Source organism: Anser brachyrhynchus, assembly GCF_964034855.1.
Source record: "Anser brachyrhynchus genome assembly, chromosome: 8".
Taxonomy (NCBI): domain Eukaryota; kingdom Metazoa; phylum Chordata; class Aves; order Anseriformes; family Anatidae; genus Anser; species Anser brachyrhynchus.
This window is the reverse complement of record NC_137702.1, coordinates 31,148,937-31,170,229: the sequence shown is the minus strand read 5'-3', so window position 1 is coordinate 31,170,229 and position 21,293 is coordinate 31,148,937. Positions and strand designations below refer to the sequence as shown.

Sequence of the window (21,293 nt, the reverse complement as noted above, 5' to 3'; positions counted from 1 at the left end):
AAAAAATACATGATTTGCATCAGCTGGTGTGAGTTAAATGCATTGTTAAGGTGTCATGAGGAGTTGGTCAGTTCCTGTCGTGAATTAAACGATGATGAGACAATTGCTTAGAGTTAAGTTATGGTATCAAGTATTTTGCTGACTGATGATGAATGTATTAGTGAAAAGAATAAAAATTTATGCATGTGAAAACACGAGATTTCATGGTAGTTTCTGATTTACTAATGCTGGACCAAAGACAAGTAAAAAATAGAGTTTCCAAATAGAGATCTTAAAAGTGATTTCCTGTTTTTTTTTTTTTTTAAATACTTTGAAGACAAGCTATGTTGTCTTTTTGACTGGACCTTTGTATCGGGAGGGCTGGTATGATTGTAGGTACAAGCAGTTCTTAAGCAGGAAATAGTCACACCAAGAGTGCATATATGCGTTGATATATTTATTTGCATCTAACTGAGAAACTGCAAGGAAAGCTGCAATTTCAGTTAGAAGGTTCTGTCCATAGAAAGAAAAAATAGTTTGTTCAAAATGACACGAAAAGTTACTGGCCCTGTACTTGTTACCTTCTCCCTACGTTGTTTATTTTGGTGGTTAAGAATCAGATCATGAGAAGCTTGTATTCCTGCAGCTTCCACAGTGGTTACAAGGGGAAGAAGTACTGTGTTCTTTTCTGGATTGTTTTTTATTGTTATGGGACACGGGAATACTTTGGGACAGGCACAATATAAAAGAAAGGTGAAAAGACTGTCCCATTTTAAGGAGTATTTTTTGTTTAAGATAGATTAATTATGCAAGGTGCAGAGCATTGCCTGCCCTGGAACCTGGTTTCATGTTTTTCCCTAGGATAACCTGACAAATAAGTTTGTTCAGCGCCCAGATGGCCTGTATACGTAAGCATTGGATTTGCTGAATTGTGAAACTTGTGAACTTGCTGCATGGTAAGTCTGGCACATCCAGTGAGTCAGAGATGGCCAGCCCAACACTCCGTGCATGCACGTGGAGCACGGTACGGCCAGAACGTACCTGACTTGTGCATAGCAGAGCACAGCACACGGACCACAGGACTGGGTCTGCGTACGCGCAGCGCTGCTGCCCCAAATACCTTGAATCTGAAGGTTCCTGCTTTCAGTGGGGAAGCTCTTGTTTCTGCTGAGGCATAATTTCCACTTAAAAAGAGGACATCTCCAGAGGAACTCCAGATGTGTAATATCCATAATTCAGCAAATCAAATGAACGAATGCTGAATTTCTTTAAGAAGTTCTTTAAGAAGTTCCAGTAGAATTATTATAGCAAAATGTACATGAACAACAAAATAAATGTGCAGCGCTGGAAAGAGATCAAGCTGTTGTAATTAGTAAATATCCAATTCCAGAAAAATTGCATTTATACAGTGTATTTGTTGCAATTCACAAAGAGACTTTTCAAACTCATTTATAACGTTTGCATGATATATTTTTATGGTGAAAGTTCTACCGTAGCATTTTTTCATATATATTAGATAGACGATTAGGTTTATTTTTGCATTTTTCTGAACTTATTTTTAATTATCTGTGGGTTTTATATTATTTCCCTAATCTTTGTAGACATTTGAGTAAGTCGATCAGAGTGAGTGTTGCATGTCTGTAAAAATATATCTGGCGTTGACTAGTGTTGGTGTGAAAAAGATACCTAAAAAAATTCTCCACTTGATCTGAAAGGCAACCTTTAGTTCTGTGTTTTAGCCCCAATGGATGTAAAAAGAGCTTTTTTTCTCTTTTAAATCTTTCTTACCAGGACTGCTGTTTAGATAATAGGTTTGCAAGTTACAGGACAGAACGTGATCTCCTTCGAACAACTAGAATTGTGTGGAGGCTTGTATGAAATAATGTGCAGATCAAGGCTTTAGAGAGGGGCAAAATCACTAGACCTGCTGATAACAACAGAAACTAAGAATTAAACTCTAGGTAAGAAGTTAGTAATTGGTAAGAGTGCCAATACAAAAATTTTAAATAAATCACAGTATTAACAATTAGCACTTCTAAAAGCAGGGTCTTTATTTTATTGATAATATCTTTTAGCAAGGAAGAATAGTTCATTCTGAGGCTCCTAAGCAGATAAATTATACCACTTTAATATCTACCCCAAAATATGAAATTTAAAAGTTTTAGTATTTAAGAGAGAACAATGTAAAAATCATGTTGTTCTCTGAAAAATATATCGTTGTTGCAAATATTAATGAGTACTGTATTTGGGAACTGTGTGGAAAACGATTTTATTTTCTGACTCAAGATTTTTCAAATGGATTTCAACAGTAATTAGACATACATGATGTGAGCGTGCAGGAGGTTTCATTGTTTCTTTGTGCCACTAATTTTCCTTCCTTGTTTCCTCAAAACTTTCACAGAGCAGCAAAGGAGGGAAAAATCACTAAAAGTGATAGATAAATTTTTGTAAGATCTTGAAAATTGACAGAGACATTCATAGCAAACTATATTGTCTGAGGAAACTACGTAACCTTTTCGAATTAATATATCTGACATTCAAATATCTAAATAAACCATTCTTTCTGCACCATGGTACATTCTGAAAGAGGCATAGTTGAATGCTGTGCAGCTGCTATGGCGTGTGCCAAAGTTTAGACTGATCTAAGCAAGGCTTGGAAGCTGTCTTTAGCATACAGATGAGTGATACACTCCTAAGTGTGCATTCTGTCTTGTTACCTGATGTGCTGCTTCTGAAAATCTGATGCTGACGCGTAAAACAAAAAAAAAACTGGAGTCAATGTACGCTATTTTGTTCACTATTTAAATTATGCTAATTTTTAATTGACAGTCAATAAACAGATATTGCTTTCTGGCCCTTCGCACATTGAATATTTGGGAAATAATTTGGTTTTAGTACAGTTTGGCACCAATTTAATGCTTTTCAGTTGTATGCCTTTACAAAGTACATCTTTCATTTTCTGCTGCTCTGACATTACCAAATTTTAGTCACTACCCAATTCTACAGGGCTCTTGTTGTTAAGAGTCTCAACTGCCACAATACAAAAGGAGATATGTGCATGTGAATAAAAAAGTCTTGTATTATTTCAGGCTTCCTCCTACTGTTTTTGGTGTGCTCCATCTCACACATCAGGGAACCGAGAAGTCATGTTACTCTTGGAGCTGTCTGGTTTAAGCCTTTGGGAATGGAATGCTTTCTAGACCCTCAGTTTGCAGATCCCAAGGATGCACCCAGGTGCAGCATTGTTTATGAAAGAGCAAAGGACACATTTAACAAAGCTGCAGTACTGCCTTTAATACAGCCCTTTGTATGGGCGCATCAGAGGAAAGAAAATGCATGCAGGAGTGTGAGGTGGCCAGTCAAGGAAGCCGGGAAGGATGACTGTGAGGAGGAAAAAAATGTGACATAAAAGGGAAAGGTGCTAAGAAAATAGAGAATAAAGTAGGAAAGGCAAAAAAAAGGCAAAAAAGAGTGACCTGGAAACGGAAAAAAAAAAGTGTTATTCTTGAAAGTTCTGTAGATCACATTCAGCGCATTTGTCTTAATGCAGTTTGATGTTTTGTCATAATGCTGACAAGGTGCATCAGTGTAATGTTTGTAATGCAGAATAATAAACTCACAATGTGCAGTTTTACAGGTCCTCAATAGCTTCTGGATGGTTATAATCAGGACAATAACACCAACAGAGAGGGTAATGCTGCAGGTGAGGTGTAACTAGATGAAAGAGCGTGTGATGAGAGAGAAATGGAGAAGAGAAGACAGAAAAGCTGGAAGAAAACTGAAGAAGGGAGGCTGAGATACGGGAAGAGGTTAGTGACCAGACAGCTTTCCAGAACAAGCCTTTGTTTGATCACTGAGAGTAAGTACTGCTGTCAGAAATGCTGTTTCAAATGGGGAGGTGACAGGAGCTGAGAAAGCTCAACTAACCGATCTGACATGAAAAAAAGGAGGGTGTGTTTGGAGGAAGTAAACTAACACGGGGAAATTAAGATATTTAGTGCACTGTTACCTGAAAATGTGACAAGGTATGATATAGTGACCTGTGCTGAAAAGGTAAGATTCACATTCTATAGCACTCAGTCTGAGTAGGTATAACAAAGTATGTATCAACATACAAAAAGTGGGAAAGTGAGGATTACACTTTTCCTTCAGGCAAACATACAACTCAACAGTTATTAACTGGGAGCATGCAGAGTGTTTAAAAAAAAAACAAAAAAACAAAAAAACATACAAACAAACAAAAAGCATGCAGAAACAGTCATTTTTTTATGCAAATTTTTTTTTGGGGGGAAGGGATTTTTTTTAAAATGCAGTGGGTTTTTTGTTTTTCTTTTTTTCTTTTTCCATTCACTACTTCCTTGCTATTTTTCAGCTATTTTGGCTAACACCAAATTCAGATCCTTTCTTTTCAGTGTCTTTTCAGTCATGGGTTGTCTGAATTAAATGCTGTAATACTAGCTGCCTACACTTCCTGTGATTGGACTCCAGGGGTGGCATGAGCAATTTTCAGACAATGGAGCTGGCTCTTTTCTCACTCACACCAGTGTAACTGTTGGCTTCAGTGGAGTTGCTCTTGATTCACAACATTGTGAAAGGAGAATTGTGCTTTCTCTTTCATACATTCCTTCTTCTCCATGATATTTTTGCCTACATGTATAATTGATTTTCTGGGAATATCTCCTGCTGCTGACAGGTAAACATAGGAACTTTCTAAGGTGGAAATAAATAAGAGCACTTTTTAGGTCACTGATTTCAATCCACTGTTGCTACAGCACAATGTTATATAATTTGTTTCATAAACTGATTAGGTTGTTCTTTAAACATTAAGATTCTATTCTTTATACAGTTGGTAAATTCAGACAGAAAGGTTAGTTATGTTTTAAGTTCAAAGCTGCAACCAAAATATTTTTGACTTCTCTAGAAGTATTTTGCTTTCTCACATATGCCTCACTTTTCAGTACAGCAACCATCATAAAAGTTTGATTCTTGTCAGAGGTAAGTTCAGTTCTGAGAAAGCACAGTTCTGAAATAACAGGCATACTTAGAAAAGGGTGCCATGTAGTTTTCTATTTGTGGTCACCTCTCTCACAGATTTTAGTAGGAGTTACAAGCAGTCATCTGACAAGAAATTTTTACCATGTCTGAAATGCTACCCTGAAAGTCAATTACAGAAGGAGAAGGATATGGAACAGGTGTGTGCAACTTGGCTGAGGATGGGTTACTACAGACTTCAACTTACGTTGGACTGCCTTCTCTTTACCCCCCCATCTTAGCAGACCCACTCCATTTCATCCAGCTTTGTTCCTCGTTTATGGAATATTTGGGCCTACTTGGCATGAAGCTTAAAATTATCAATATAGTCAAGAATTTTCATTGTAATTAAAGTGTAGATGAAAGGCAGAGCGCAGTTTTCTCTTACATAGTGTAAATAAGATGATCCAACTGAAGCCACCAGAATTATGCTGTTATCTGCAAATGTACTGTAGTACCTCCATGTCCCCCCTGTGCTCTCTCAGCATATCTGCCCTTTTATCAACATGTGTGTGTGTGTGTATATATATATATATATATACACACACACATATTTCCCCCGTGTTCCTGTGTCTTTGTTTTACATCTCACCATAGCAACCCTATTGCCCTTCCCTTCTGAAGCTTGTCTCCAGAAGCTGTATTTGTTACTGGGGAACTTCTTGACGGTTCCTATTTATTGGTGGCAACTCTTCTTTACAACGGCTTGAGAATGATGGCTGCACATCACAAGGGAGTGAGGAAAAGGTGCATAAGCTGTGAAAGCTGAACCATGGTTGCTGTATAGCAACCAATTGGCTGTGTTACTACTCTGGTTATTGCTTACCCCACCCTTGGGCTACTGTATTTTCAGTGCAAAGGTTAGGTGCACAAGATACATCAATAAGCCTCATACTTTTAGGACTTACTGTAAATGCTGAAAGTAATTGTATGGTAAGTTCGTAAGTGACTTGGATGCAGGGCTCAATGGTACACTAAGAAGTAAGTTTGTGGATGATGCTGAATTGTGAGGAGCTGTTGACTCCCTTAACGGTAGAGAGGCCTTGCAGAGAAATCTTGCCAAGTTAGAGGACTGGGTAATCACCAGCTGCATGAATTTCAACAAGAAAAAGTGCCAGATTCTGCACCTAGGACAGGGCAACCCTGGCTATATGTACAGAGACTGGAGAACAGCCCTGTGGAAAGGGACCCGGGGGCTCTGTTTGATGGCAGGTTAAATATGAGTAACAGTGTGCCCCGACAGCCAAAAGGGCCAGCCATACCCTGGGGTGCATCAGGCACGGCATTGCCAGCTGGTTGAGGGAAGGGATTGTCCCACTCTGCGCAGTGCTGGCGCGACCTCACCTCAAGTACTGTGTGCAGCCTTGGGTACCGCCAGTATAAAGACGACATAAAACTATTAGGAAGCCTTGAAAGGAGGGCCACAAAGGTGGTAAAGGGTATGGAGGAGATTTATGAGGAGCAGATGAGGTCTCTTGGTTTGTTCATCCCAGAGCAGAGCAGGCTGAGGGGAGGCCTCATGGCGGCCTTCAGCTTCCCTCACGAGGGAAGCAGAGGGGTAGGCGCTGAGCTCTGCTCTCTGGGGACAGCGACAGGACCCGAGGGAACGGCATGGAGCTGGGACGGGAGGGTCAGGCTGGGTGTTACAGAAAGGTTCTTCACTGAGAGGGTGGTCGGGCACTGGGACAGGCTCCCCTGGGAAGTGATCACAGCACTGGGCCTGCCGGAGTCCAAGGAGCGTTGGGACAACACTCTCAGAGGTGTGGTTTGATTTTGGGATGGCCCTGTGTGGAGCCAGGAATTGGACTTGATGATCATTGTGGGTCCGTTCCAACTCAGGATATTCTGTGATTCATGCAGCACCATATAAGAGTATGAGAACACTCTTGATTTCATTGGAATTTCTTTGCCCATGCAACATTGGCATACTGTGTTTGTGCTGAGACCTCTTTGGCTTTGCTGGACGTAAGACATCCAAGTTGAAGCTGCCACACTTATGCAGTAGCATCCAATCTGGTAGGATTACTAGATACAAACAATCCCAGATATATAGGCAGTGCTCAAAATCCTCCTGGAGAACATTTCTGGCTGGAAAAGAGGACAGACAAACAAAGACAACCTGGGCTTAAGGTAGCTGTATTTAAACATGTCCACAGCCTTCTACTACGATGCCTTTGTACCTCCTTAGCCAGTTCTCTTTTATCTGCAAGTTCTCTCCTTATCAAAAAGCTGAGAGAGATCCCACTATATGCACATGGAGAGCAGCTACCAGCCAGAAATTCTCAGCACATCACCATCTCTCAGCTTTCCTTAGCTTTGCTCAACCGAGCACGTGTTGTTGGGCTGTTGAGAGACAGCATTGCCTCTGGTCATCATCTGCTGCGTGCTCAACAACGTGCTTATCAAGGGCCAAGGTGAGAGTAGTGAGGCAGGTCAAACTAGTTTCTTTCACCCACGCAGCATGCTGGGCCAGAGGAATTATTTGGTAAGAAGCGTGCTATGCTGGCCTGATGCAGAGGTTTGGGAAGAATCTGGTTTGTCTTCTGGATGCTTCCTAGCCTTGTAATTGCATAATGGTGATGGGTTATTCTGAAGCTTAGAGCTCTGACAGTTATCCGTTCAGTTTAAGACATTACCACTCTTAACTGCCTGCTTTACCCTGCTGCTAGGTACAACCATGCTTCTAAGGTAGAGGCTCCAGGTCATAAACAGGTGTATTAAAAAATTGCCTACTTAATTGTTGTGCTCTGCTGGAACGATCATGACCTCAGGCAGTTGGGAGAAAGAACATCCTAAAACAAGGTTGCTGAATGTGCCAGAGCTTGTTGGTCAGAGCCTCTGGCTCTGAATTGCGAGCAGAAAGAGTCCTTGCCAGTCCTTGCCGGTGCCTGCCTGTCCCAGTGTACCTGCGGGCCTGAGAACAGCCATTGCAGCCTTCCCTGGCACCACAGGCCCTCTGTCATCCCCAGGGGCTCCTGCTTGTTCACGTGGAAGATGGTTGTTACAGTTGTTATGGCTTGAGAGAGCAAGAAGTACGTATAAAGACATTTTAAATTTGGTGATATTAGACTAAACAAGAAGTGAGGCCTGCTCTTTGGAAGGTGAACTGTTGAAGAAAACACTCTCTTAAAACATTCTAGTTTGTCATCTTGGAAGTGGTTTATGATTCCACCATGCTGTTCTTAGGTTGTAATGACTGTTCTGTTTCGCCAGAAACTGCAGACATACATAAAAGAAAGTAGGTTGAAATCTTTTCGTTATATGAAGAATGAAATGATAGGACATCAGAGTAAAAGATGAGGATTTTATCCCAATTTCATTAAGAAGTTGTGTTTATATTCTATTGCTGTCTTTATCCATCTGTTTGTTTCTGGAATGGAAGAATTTGGGAGCAGGATTAGGATCTCCTGCTTTACTCAGCTGAGTGTGCCTCGTGGTTCAGAAAAGTCAGTCAGCCATATGACACAAGTCCATTGGAAGTCAAACTTCAGTAGTTCTCATCTTTACACAACTATTTATCTGGCAGATGATTTATATGTTTAGCAATGGATTAAGCTGAAGTAGCCTGAAACAATGACAAATGCTGGGGGTGTGCCCTGCCCACCTCCTACAGGTTGCCGTTTCCACAGAGCTCAATGGCTCAATATCCATACCTGCATTCCAGCCGGCGGCGGTAAGGCAGCATCAGTTTCTGCTCGGGATTTAAGCCTTTGCATTCCTGCCGTGGGGGACATCTCGCAAGAGAGATCAGTGTATGCAGTTGGGGGAGATGGTTTCTTGGGCATGTGCAGCTTGTTTCATTGCAAGGTGTATCTGAATACCTTTAATGTTAATTGTTTTAGAGAAGAGAACTTAGACATTCTTGAAGATCAGGCATCCTTAATGGAAAATGGAAGCTGAAGTGGTTTGGGATGCATATGATAGTAGAATTATACAAAAAGAAATGGAATGATGAGCGTTACGCTTCCTAGTTCATAAAATTTGCCATTTCCTGGAAAAAGTTAAATAAGCCCATTGATCGTCACAGTATTTCATTGCGTTAGCAGAATTTTGCTTGGTTTTGTAAATACGTGACAATTCAAAAATGTAAAATGAATTCGCCAGAAACAGCCCGGCGTTTGGTGTCAGCAGTAGCGAGTGTCAGCAGCGGCAGTTCCCCGGGCAGCCCGCTGCCGGAGGAGCTGCGCCCCCCGTGCAGCGGTACGGGGCAGCCCGCTCCCGGCCGGCGTTTCGGGCCGCGGGGCCCCGGAGGCGGGAGCGCCGCGGGGGGTGCAGGCGGCGCGCTGCCCGCAGCAGCCCCCCCGCCACGCCAGCCCTTCTCAGCCGCCCGCATGTGGCAGGATTTGGGGTCCGGAGTCCAGCGCGGTGCACGGGCGGCCCCGGCAGCTGCAGCGGGCGGTGAGTGGGCTCCCGGGGGGGCAGCGGCAGCCCCCGGCCCCGCGGGGCCGCCCGGGGCCCGGCAGCCGGTGGCGGCGGCGGCTCGGCCGCTTTAAGGCCCCGCCTGCCGTAACCCGAGCCCCGCCGCCGCCGGCGGAGCATCCAGCGGGGAGGCACGGCGGGGGCGGCCCCGGCGGCCCCGCTGCCGGGCGCGGAGGGCGGGCCGGCGGCCTCCGGCTCTCCTCTGCCCTCCCCTCCCCTCCCTCGGTCCGGCCCCGGTGCGCGGAGCTGTGCGGCGGCCCCTGCCCGCGGGGCTGCCCCAGGAGCAGGTAACGGGCCGCCCGGGGCTGCCCCCTGCCCCTCCGCGCCCTCCCGGGAGCCGGCTGGTCCGGGGAGCGGCGCCGCAGCGCGGAGCTGCCCGGGCCGGCGGGTGGCCGCCGGCGTCGCTTCGGTGCTCCGGGATCCCGGCGGAGCTCGGGGCGCTGCTATCCTTGCGGAGGAGAGGAGGGGATGGCTTAGGCTGTGGTGGCTGTCATTTGTCTCGGTGTCTCCGTGGGGCTGCCGTGCCGTGCTGGGGAGTCGTCCTGCGCTTGTTCCGGAGCCAAGGCACAGAACGAGTGCGGTGCGACCGACGTGACTGGGGCGGCGGGAGCTGCTGGTGGGGACCGGCAACGTGGCAACACTGGAGCGTTGCAGGTGTTGTGTTATTAGGTTTGCTGTAAAACGAGCCAACAGTTGCTAGTACCAAGCTGATGGATATTATCGTGGCAAGTTTTTTTACGAAGATTGGGTTTAGCTTTCAGTTTTAAGCAGATCAGGAGAACTTAGGGCTGGATGGGATGGGATGTCCTGATATCGCTAGCGGCTTCACCACCTAATACTGGCTGGGAATTGATCACCCTAGTCGTAAAGAAAATAGGGGCTGTGGGCCACGCACCTTGCTCTGCACCTCCATACTATGTCTTGTGGTTATACAATAGCATGTCTTAGGTTTGCGTTGTGAAAGATTGATATCAGCAGGGAAAACGTAAACACCAAATGCCATGGATGGTACAAACGCTTGGTAACTCTTCTGCTCCTTTATACTCTCACTAAGTGCTGACTTCTTTCTATTAGAAGTTCGTAATGGTTTCACACTTGGGTGAATGAATTTTGAGTTGTCGTATGCATATACGTAATTTTAGTGCTCTTATTTATTTATTTATCCTAAAGTAGAAACAGAATCTCAGGAAAACCACAGAATGTTAATACCGGATGAAAAGACTGCGTTTTCAGTGCTTTCTGAATACTATTGAAAAGCTCTGTTATTAGCTTTTTCAAAATTAGTGGGGTCAACAGAGCAATCCGATACTGTGCTAGACACTTGTAACTAATACCTTGCTGAAATTTCTTAGTTTCAAGCATTTGATGATGTTTATTTACATGAAGACTACATTGAAAAGATGCAAGAGTGAAGTTCGGACCACTTGTACTTACTGTCTAGCTGAATGGTTAAGACAGCAATTTTGGGTTAGGAAGGGAAAGTCTGCTGTTAAATAGCTAATGGTGAAGAACCAAGCCTGATACATTACTTTTTTGCTGAACTACAAAGTAGTTACACTAACACCCCCTTCCCCACCTTCCAGTAGCTCAAAAACCGCATCCGCTGACTGAATGGTAATCGATGACTATGCAGTTTGTGGGATAAAGTGTCAGCTCATATATAATCCATGAAGTTCTGTATCTAGACTGGACTTTGCTGGACAGCCATGAGAAGATACTGGGGCAGAAAAACACAGCATAGTTGAAACCCACTTTTGACTTACGTTAGGGATTTTTTCGTCAGAACAAAGAAATCATATGTAATCAGAAGCATATTATGTTACTTTTAAATGATAAAGTTTAGTTCAGCAAAGTGAATGACTTTGCTTATTTAAAAATGAAATCTGGTAAGCAGCAGTTGATTTTGATGTTAAACAGGATATAGCTGAAAACAACTTAGAAATATGAGAAAATGTTTATAGTTGAACTGTTCTTTCATCTCATATAAAACATTGTGTCCTAAAACCTGGTTCTTGAATTGAATTAAAATGCAGCACTCTTAATTTGCCAAAGTAAAATATGAAATTATTCCTGGACTTTGGCACTTTATGTGCATGAACAGTGTGTTGATAAAGCATGTATGAAATCCCCTTCTGAAATCAGTATTGCAAAACTCTTCTTAGTACCTGTCAGACCAACCGTAGGGGCTGGGTGACCACTTTCTTTGCTGCCATGATACCTTCCTCCCTTGCTGGCATCGTGGTTCTTTCTGTACTTGCTACTAAAAGTGCTGAGAGGTGTATGCACATAATACTTCTGAAAGTCAGATCATGTACTTTCCACACAAGTGCTTTTTCTTAAAACAAATTCCATGTACAATCTCCATAGAAGAAAAAGCAACTCTTTTAATTCATTTCTTGCAAGGGATGGTTGGGAGGTGTGGTGTTTTGTTTTTTTTTTGTTGTTTTGTTTTGTTTTGTTTTTTTGGTGTGTAACTCCCTAATCTCCTGTACTGAAATGAGCATCTGCCATGCACTGAAATACTACTTACTTAATAAAATCTTCTGGTGCTAAGGGAACAAAAGAGAACGTGTTTCTTTTGTCCAAGAAATTGTTAGTGTCTTTCAAAGTCAGAGGTACTAGTGTAGTCATGGCAGATGAATAAAATTGGTGGCATGAGAATTGTTAATATTCTGGTCAAAAGGATAAAGTAGGTGTGTTTTGTGTTCACTGCCTTTGATATTTTTCTGAGGAGATTCGGCTTCAACATGCATTTTGGCTTCTTTCACACATGTTGGAAATCAAGCAGACTTACTTTTTCTTTAAGTGGTCCAGGAGAGGACTTTATTACTACAAATTAAAGATGTGACAACAAAGTTCTGGCCCCAGGCGCAGCTTCTGGAATGGGCACCATGCGATGTTTTTCAGTGGGCTTAAATTGGAGGTTATAAAACTTAACTGATTGTTTTATTCCTTCAAATTGAAAAGTTTTTAGAAAATGAGACTTTGAACCCTTGTCTCCAGTACTAAAAACTGCATTGCAGTGTATTTTGTGTCCTCTTGGCCAGTGGAGGCAAATGGAGAAGTATGGGGAGAACTCTATAAACATAATCGAGAGACTGCAGAACTTTCAGGATAGTATTTGAAATATATTTGGATACTTTCAGATGGTATTTGAAATTGAAAGTTTCAGGTAGACTAGCATTAAAACGTACAAAAGGCTGGTATGCTGCTAAACTAGAACAGGTCATCAGATAAACAACTGGAGTGAACCAAACTTCGTTGCAGTGCATTGCAGTGTGTGTACTTTCAAATCTTAATGTGGAGTAAAAGTGCTCTTCACAAACTGAATCTTTGCATCGTGCCCACTTACTGCCTTTTGGTTTGTGTTGCATAGTAGTCCCAGAGCTTGTAGGCAGGTTTTCTTCTGCATTGCTCTAAGCAGGAAGATGCACCCAGAGAGCACATCGAATGCAATCTAACAAGTGTGGGGTCCCTAAGACTGGATTAAAGCTGGGCTGAGGTACACTCCTGAAATCCATATGATATGGGTGTGGGTTTCACTCGAGAGATCTGCTTATGTCTGAGCTGCACTCTGCTCACACAGCTGTAGCTTTTATGGTAGGTGTTGCTCTGAGAATGTTTTAGGTAATTCACTTTTTTTTGAAAAAAGAGAAGGGGGGTATTTTGAGACAATTGAACCTTTTACTTCTAAAACTTTGAAGACAAAAGTGCATTCTTCCTTATTGTTTAGCTCCTATTTATAGATAGTACACATTTGTAAAGTTTTCAGTTTAAATGCAAAACGTTTCCATACACTCACTCACCAAGTACCCCACATGCCTACGCTATTGCACTTATTTTTTTTTAGAAGCTATTATTGTAAATAATGGACTTTTATTTCTTTTTGTCTCTCCCTGAAGCTCAAGTTTCTTTCTATCTGCAATGCAGATATAGTTTTAAAACTCTAATACACATTCCCTTGTTGTATAATGCATGTGAACTGAATGTGGACATAAGTGTACTGTATTATTGTATCAGTTTTTGCTACCACTAATTGTTGTAATAACATCAAATTATGCTAGCCTCTAAGTCTTCATTCTATTTTTAGATGTTTTCTTCAGAAAAAAAATCAAAGGAGTGACAGTAGTTATATTGTTATTTAACTAAAATTATTATTTTAGAGCAAACCATTTGTTTGTGGCTTTCTTCCCCTTTTCTGTTCAACTTAATAGAAATTGACTTTTTATGAGTTTGTGACCTTTGTCAGTCATGGAATATAAAACACTTCTCCACACCATCAAACCAGAGATATATGTCAGAAGTTTGTGACTTCTGGGAAAATACCATGTTGCCTTGCAAAGTACTGGAGGCTTCTGAGAAATGACTTCAAGTATTTACAGACTGTTATTTGTGTTTGGAATTGTTCAGCTATTGATTTAGGCCTCATAAAGTAGCTAAACAATACAGATCTGAAAAATGCATTAGCCCTGATGATAGGAAGCTTTTCAGTGTGCTCAGAAATTGCACAAAGTTTAGCTTTCCGTATAAAGAAAAAAGCTCAAATGCCATGATATGGCAAGGAGAAGCCCTCAGCTGTGAACAAAAGTGTAGTGAGAGCTCCTGTCCCTATAAAGTACAAAAACAAAGCTGCAGTGAGGTTAGTACTTCCTGAAGCCTTCTCAGCTGACCTAGAAATCTCTCTACTATGCTTATGTGATTTCATTGTCGCTTTCAAAATCCTGTTGATAGCCGTCAATCTGTTAAGAGTGAGATGGGTTTTAACTTCGGAGCTTCTTGGGACAGGAGCAGAGGCTACTGAGCCAGCATAGTTCAGGGCAGGGAGGATCCAGTAGCAGAAACTGGGAAGCTCGAGTTGGATGCATACCATACAAAGATAAACAAAAATCCACAACACCACAACTTCTACAGTAAAAAAAAAAAAAAGTTTGGGGATACTTCTATATTTTTAGTGAATAGTATTTCTGTTGGTAAGTTAGCTGTCAGTAACACACTGTGCCTGATTAAAACAGTTAAACGGACAATGGACTGAAATTACCTGATGCTTCTCTTTGCAGGCTGAAGAACAATGGCTTCCTTCAGCAACCTGACTATTGGTATTGCTCTTGCCAGTTTTACCACGTTTCAGCTCCTGTTCCACGTTTTAAGTTCTTGGCTATCAACACAGATAACACCTGGTTTTAACAATCTCAGCCAAAAAAGGAAGATCGAATGGAATTCAAGGTAAAGTGTTCAAAACAAACTACAGCTAATGAACTATCTGCTCTTTTCAACATTTGAACCACTGTGTGTTTATATGTCTAAAACTGCTCATAATGTCATTTAGTTAAATGTGCCCAGTGATCAGCGGGACAGTTCTACACACATGACAAGTTCTGCTGGTAAAATGCTGAGGCCCCTGCTTAGGCACAGAGCATTAACACTTGTATGATAAACGCTTCTTTAGACAGTGATACACAAATGACAAAATAAGTTTAAAAAAGAAAACAGTGACCGCTGACAGATATTAAGCTAATGTGGATTAATTTTAAATGGTTTCTCTCTGATGCTTCTAGTTAGAGAAGTACAGAATTCCTTTTCCCCAAACATAAATGAAAATTAAATGTGTTTCAATTTATTCTGTGATCTAAATGCAAGTTGCTCTCTGTTCTCCCAGAGCTACTACTACAACCTGCTTTGGGTAAGTTAGGGTTCTCAAAGAAATTTGCTGAGTCATCAGTGTAGTATTGCGGTGAGGCAGCGTTATGCTATAGTTACAGGACAGCTACGTGGGTATTTTGGTGGGGAGGGGGACTGCGAGAAGAGGAGGAGGACATTACGAGACACTGGGTAAGTGTTTGGAAAGGAGTTGTGGAAACTTGCTCTAAAACCCTTCCCCATTCCCTTTGTGTTTCTTCAGTCCTGTCACTGGGGTATATCCTGGTGTATTACACTTGTCCTTCAGACAGAGCGCTGGTAGCAGCTTGTTCAGTCCTGTGAATCTTTTCGGGATGGGTGCTTTCCTCACTTTTAAGCCATAGAGGAAGTATAGGGTAGTAATTGCAAACAGGTCGCTGAGGTTGTGTTTGCAATACGCTACTCTGAAAGGTTATACATATATAGTACACAAGCTTCTACAGTTGAAAGGAATTGATATAGTATAACTTCATGCTTGAGTAGCCTATTATAATGTTCATATGTTTTTCAGGTGTTTCTCAATTTCTGAGCTCAAAATTTTGTATTGCACTGCTGTAACTGCATTCAAAATGCATTAGTCTTGTACTCTTCCTCCCCTGTGCCATTCAGAGGCATTATCAGGTAGATACTTTTAAAGTTACTTCCACTGGTCTATGAAGCATTAGTAACTCAAGTAGTCTTGTCCTTCCATTTGGCAAATGTCCACTTGCAGTGCTTTTAGAGGCACCATCTTAATTTCAGTTCGATCTTTGAATAATTGTTTATCTGCTAGAACATCTCTTCTAGGTTGCCAGTTCATGATATCAGTGCAAGCTTAGGTTAATCTCTGTGTTCAAAATCAATAATAAAGGTTGACAAGGAAACTAAACTAAACTTTTATCATGTTGGAGCTGAACCTTTGTCGCAAAGCCACATCAAGTGACCCTTGAATTGCATAATAGGGTTTCTGAGGACATATCCCATGCCTGGTAGCACGATGCTAAGTTGCAGTGCTTTGCATAACAACATACAAATTGTTTCACAGATCACAAGTCTGCTGGAAATAAGCTGTTCTGTAATCTCTGGGCTACTTTGCAGTAAGGTGTTTAACTACTCAAGTTGGTAAAGCACCTTGGGCTGTACCCTTTTTTACTTCTTTCTGCAATTTTGCTTGGAATTTGTAGCAGGATGTAGATGTTAGCACAGAGATGAGTCATGGTCCAGAGCCACACTGAGTTCTGGAGTTAGAAGGCATGAAACGCAGAGCATGGTTCAGCAGCAGCTTGTTGATTTTATACCTGAGGAGGGTCTGAAGTGAAACAACAGCTAATGGTGCTTGTGTTTCTATAAGAGATGGACTGTTAACTCTGCTAACCAAATGCGGTGTTTTGTCAAACTGCTTCATCACTCCAGCGTTTCACTTAAATCAGAAGATGCCCCTAGGGGTATTCTGTGTATTCACAGAATATAGATGGATGCATATGTATTCTGTATATAGCTATGCAGGTGGAGAAAGTTAACTATCTCCTGTTAAAATCAGCTAACCAAAGGTTAGCTTAAGTGATTTAAAAGTAGGTGTTTGCTCTTTTGTCTTACACTGAACTGATGTAGGGAGCGCTCACACAAATGGTTCTGTTGGCAGTCCTGAAGGAAACTGGCACAGAGGATGGTTCTGCATTTTTATCAGCTCAGCTGGGTCTGGAGCAGGGCATCTGTCTGAAATGAGCTGTAGCATTGAAAATATATTGTTAGTTTGGAGGGTTTTTTTGAATTAAGCATTTGAACTGCAGCTCTGGTTTGTGTTTTCCATGCTGTGGATTTGTTCATTCTGCCCTTCCAAGAATTAAGAGCCAATAAGTAACTGAGTATGGGATCTTAAGTATGCAGATTCTCAAACTGAGTTAGAAGTTATAGTTTGACACAGATGTAGTATAACTTTCTTGTTTGTTGAGCATAAATTCCTGTCACCCCTTCTACAATACTTATTTGTATTGCTATTATGCAGTTGTAAAAATATGTATATTCGGTAGTAAAGGAATAAGCATACAACTTACCAGTGTAACTTTTTTTTTCCTTTTCAGTTTAATGAGGAGTTAAAGGATGCAAGCTTTGACAGTAATTTCAAGGAGATGTACTGAGCTTGATAGCTTGACCTAGATTCCATGTTAGAATGGAGTGTTGCACTGTTTCCCTTCTGTCTCTTCTGTGGAGAAACTTCAAAGTGCAAAGTTAAGGAGGAAATCTGCTTTCTTCTTTTTTCTTCCTTCCTTCCTTTCTTTCTCTCTCTTTCTTTCTCTCTCTCTCTCTCTCTCTCTCTCTCTCTCTTTTTTTTTTTTCCTCTTTAAGTGCTGTGTTTGTGTATGGGTTGTAAGCTTATCCAAACTAAGGTTTGAATAAACAGCCACTCCTAAGACAAACTGCAACTGCAAACTAATAAACTATCTGCTAGGGCAAATTTTACTTCTTTCAGCATTTCCTCTCCTAAAGTTCAAAAACCTCGGGTATTTCTTAAATACTAATCTTATATGCCATGCTTTGTTAAAGCAAAGGATATGTTAAACAAGGATACAAAGTTCCTAGCCTTTTTTAATTCTGTGTTGCAAGAGTTGACATTTTAATTATACTATTAATTATCATTAAGGTTCTGATAACATAATTTTCTTTCTTCGGGGGAAAAGAAAAGAAAAAATCCTGTGCTATAATGGTTAGTAAATGTTTTCATCCAGCATGCTACACGTGGATATTCATATTGTATTAATCTCCATTCAGTTTTTGGAACACTTCTGAAAAAGCTGCTGAAAATAGCGTGATACACTCTTTAAGCAAATTGTAAATGCAGACTTCTTTCATGAAAAGTGATAGAATCTTCTAATGCCAGGAGAAGATAATACACCCCCTGGAAACAGACTAAGGGTTATAAACCCTTCTTTCTTTGGAAAGTCTTCTACGGGAATTGAGGTGTTTTTTATATCTTGCGTGGTAGTGTCGAGACTCTGGAGAGTGATTTACGCACATTTAAACTATGAATAACTTCAAAATACATTTATTCAGTACGTACAAAGACAAGACTAGTAACTAACAGCAGCTGTACGTTTGTGTGTACGTATTGCTGTGAATGTGGTGTGAAGGCGTTTCTGATCGCTCAGCCCTAACTCAGAGTTCTCATCTTTCAAAGACCATCCATCATTCAGTAAAAATACTTCTGCGCTTCATTTTTTCTTCCTAGTCACGCTTAGAAAGCGGGAAAGCAGTCTGTAGCTGCACACTTAAGTGCAGCTTATAGCAGTGTTCAACCCCGGGCCAGAGGAACGAGGCTCCTGTGCTGGACCAGCGCCCACCGCATTGTTCTGCCTTCCAAGAATACATTGGGGCTGCACAGGGGCGGCATGGCCCTGGCCCTGTGCCGGCAGGAGCCCTCCTGTGCCCCAGGACAGGCAGTTCTCCAGGCGTGTTGGCCTTCGGTGTTTATCTGCGTTACACCTGCAGCCTGTATGCTCAATGTTGACGTCTTTGGACATGGGTATTTAGTACTAGAGCATGGGGCAGGCAACCCTGACTACTGCAATTCTGTGTAAGAGAAGAGGAGTGTAAAACAGCGCAAGGAAGGCTGCAAGCTGCTGGCTGTAAGAACCTGCAGCTGTTACACATCACATGTGCAGCTATAGCTTGTGGTTACATGAGTTTTCTCTTGGAGGGCCGGAGTCTACTTCAAGTGCTCTGGCAATTCTTTCTGAAACTTTCATTGATAGGACTTTTAATTTAATGCCCCTCTTTCCAAAATGTGGTCTCAGGAGATGTGTGTTGGGCCATCTGTTAACTTAGTGCCAGGACGGAGAAGCCAGCTGCTGTGGCACTCATGGGCCAATCTGAATATAAAATGCAAGGTGCTTTCCTCTAGTTTTTCCAGCAAGTGGTGCAATGCAGTAAGTATTTATTTGAGAACTGGATGTCGTATTGTCTGTAAGGACTCATTAATATATGGGATAATCAGGGGGAAAAAATGTAGATCTCAGTTACTGTACTTTAAGACCCCACTTTCTGTTCAACACATCCCTTCCTTTGTCATCCCCCCCCTTTATTTAATAGATATTTTCTGCTTTTTGACTGTCTTTCCCACCTGACATCAAATGAGTCGTTGGTAGTAGCATAAAGAAGAGATGCAATTGAGCATGACTTTGGATGTATCCTACATGAAGTACAGTAAGGGAAGTTGTGAATGGCAGTATCTCCTTGTGACTGTGATCTCTTTTTCAGGACAGTGTCCACATTCCATGCCTTGGTGGTTGGTGGGTTTTGTCTGTATATTTTGTTGTACGATGACGCTGTTAACGCTGACCATCTCTGGTAAGACATTTTACATATATGTTGCACTTATGCAATAAAATAACGTGACTGAGAATGGAAAACAGTTTTGCTGTTTATTAATTACTGAAATAATTGCTTTATTTTCTGTTAAAATACGCAGTTGTGATGCGTCCGTTTTTGTCTGTACTACATGATAATTCCAAATTACTTGTCAGTGCTAATCCCTTAGTTTATTGTCTTTATTGTTTCTATGCCACTTCACAGAGAGGCAATTGATTTGGAATAGCAAATTGCATTACTAATCCATGAAACTGAGTGTGTAAGTGTAAGCTGACAAGACTGAAACTATGCTGTTTAGTATAATCATTTTAAAGCAAAATTGAAATGCTGTTGATAGTCTTGGAAAAAAAAAGACGCTGGTGGGGCCTACTATATATTTTAAAATATATGTAGAAAGTGATGAGTTAAGATGTTTGTATTTCAACCTCTCAAAAAGCTTCTACCAATATTTGTTTAAGAAAAAGAAGATGAAAATAATGCTATTTTCACAAGGAGTTGGATTGTTTAATAAATTTCTAACATTTTCTCTAGTTATAAAATACTCTATTTTCAGCTTAATCTTTTAGTGATTTCTAGTTATATTGAGTTACATTGTTTTTTTTCTTCATGCTTATTTTTGAGGGGGGGGATATAAGATGCCTCTTGTGTTAGTTAATTATAGATTGCAGTTGGTATTTTGACATCTCACTCTACCCTCTGAAAACTCTTGCCCCCTGGAAGGAAGAGGCCGTATTTTTCCTGAAGAGTGATTACCTACTTTAAGTTTAATTTTATATGTCTGTCAGAGGCTACTGTTTTTAACCTTGTCAAAGGACTGTATTATGAGTCAGTTTAAACTTAGATAAATGTAACATCTGATGCTTGTTCTGCTCTTTTGATATTGTAAACTAATGGAAATGCAGTGTGGACTAGACAGAATTGGATACTTGAAGCTACGAATTCTGATCATATCTCTGCCACTGACTTGTTATGTGGCTTTCATAAATGCAGCACTAATTCATAACACAAATTTAATAACATTGGCCTCTCACGTATGTAGTGAAACAGGATTAAATTGCTGGCTGTCTTGGATTTTTTTCTTTATATACTAGTATCTTTAGAGAAACCAAATACACTGAATATCTTACGAGATCTGTTAACCATGATGAAAAGGAGGCTGTTATAACTTGCTCAGTGTATGTGTTGTGGTAAGCTTTATCAGATACAAGCTTTTATCATGGTTTGTTTGAGTAGGCTTTGTTCTAAGCAGTACAAAAGAAATCATGAATGGCAGAAACGAAAACCACTTTGTGACGATAAAGTCTTCATACTTACTAAATTATGCTGGTATAAATCCAGTAAAAAATCAAATTAAATAGAAAACTAACTTTTTTTTTTCATTTCAAGCTTTTTTTTTTCAAAGTTTGAGAAAAGTTATGTTAGATATTTTTGTATTCTGATCTGAAAGCTTATTGTTTATGGAGTAAACTCTAGTTTTTGAGTAAATGCCCAGGAATCCTTGATGCAGCTCACTTGCACTCATGTAGCCTGAGAACATTACTCAGGTGCTCCAACGTTAGACTGCTGGGAAGGTTTTGATATGGGCACTCTTTCCCTGTAGCTATTGCCACCATCTTTGTGCAGTCGTTGACTGTATGACCATGTCCAGTTATTCTCTGCAGGGCTTATATCTATCTCTACCTATAATGGAAAATCACAGGTTCTGAGTCTCAACCTGTCAGCCCAACTTCAGAGCTCATATGAAGCTTAAATGTATGCTGCTGATGTAGGTCTGGAAAAGGATCAGGACTCCTGCTAAGGCTTTGGGTGCAATGCAGAGAGCACGTGCTATTGCTCAGAGGTAAT

General features: G+C 41.1%; 1 protein-coding gene across 8 annotated transcripts in view; it reads left to right on the top strand.

Annotated features, from left to right (window-relative positions):
* The window catches only part of LOC308199176 (TLC domain-containing protein 4-B-like), a 43,198-nt gene that overhangs the window by 6,581 nt on the left and 15,324 nt on the right, over positions 1-21,293 (top strand). For 3 of the 8 annotated variants that reach the window (XM_080602952.1, XM_080602945.1, XM_080602951.1), the window contains exons 2-3: positions 14,486-14,651; positions 19,338-19,427. In XM_080602952.1, coding sequence (XP_080459078.1) covers positions 14,497-14,651; positions 19,338-19,427 — 245 coding nt within the window. In that variant the 5' untranslated portion in view covers positions 14,486-14,496. The other 5 variants (XM_080602947.1, XM_080602949.1, XM_080602950.1 and 2 more) reach the window with 4 other exon arrangements.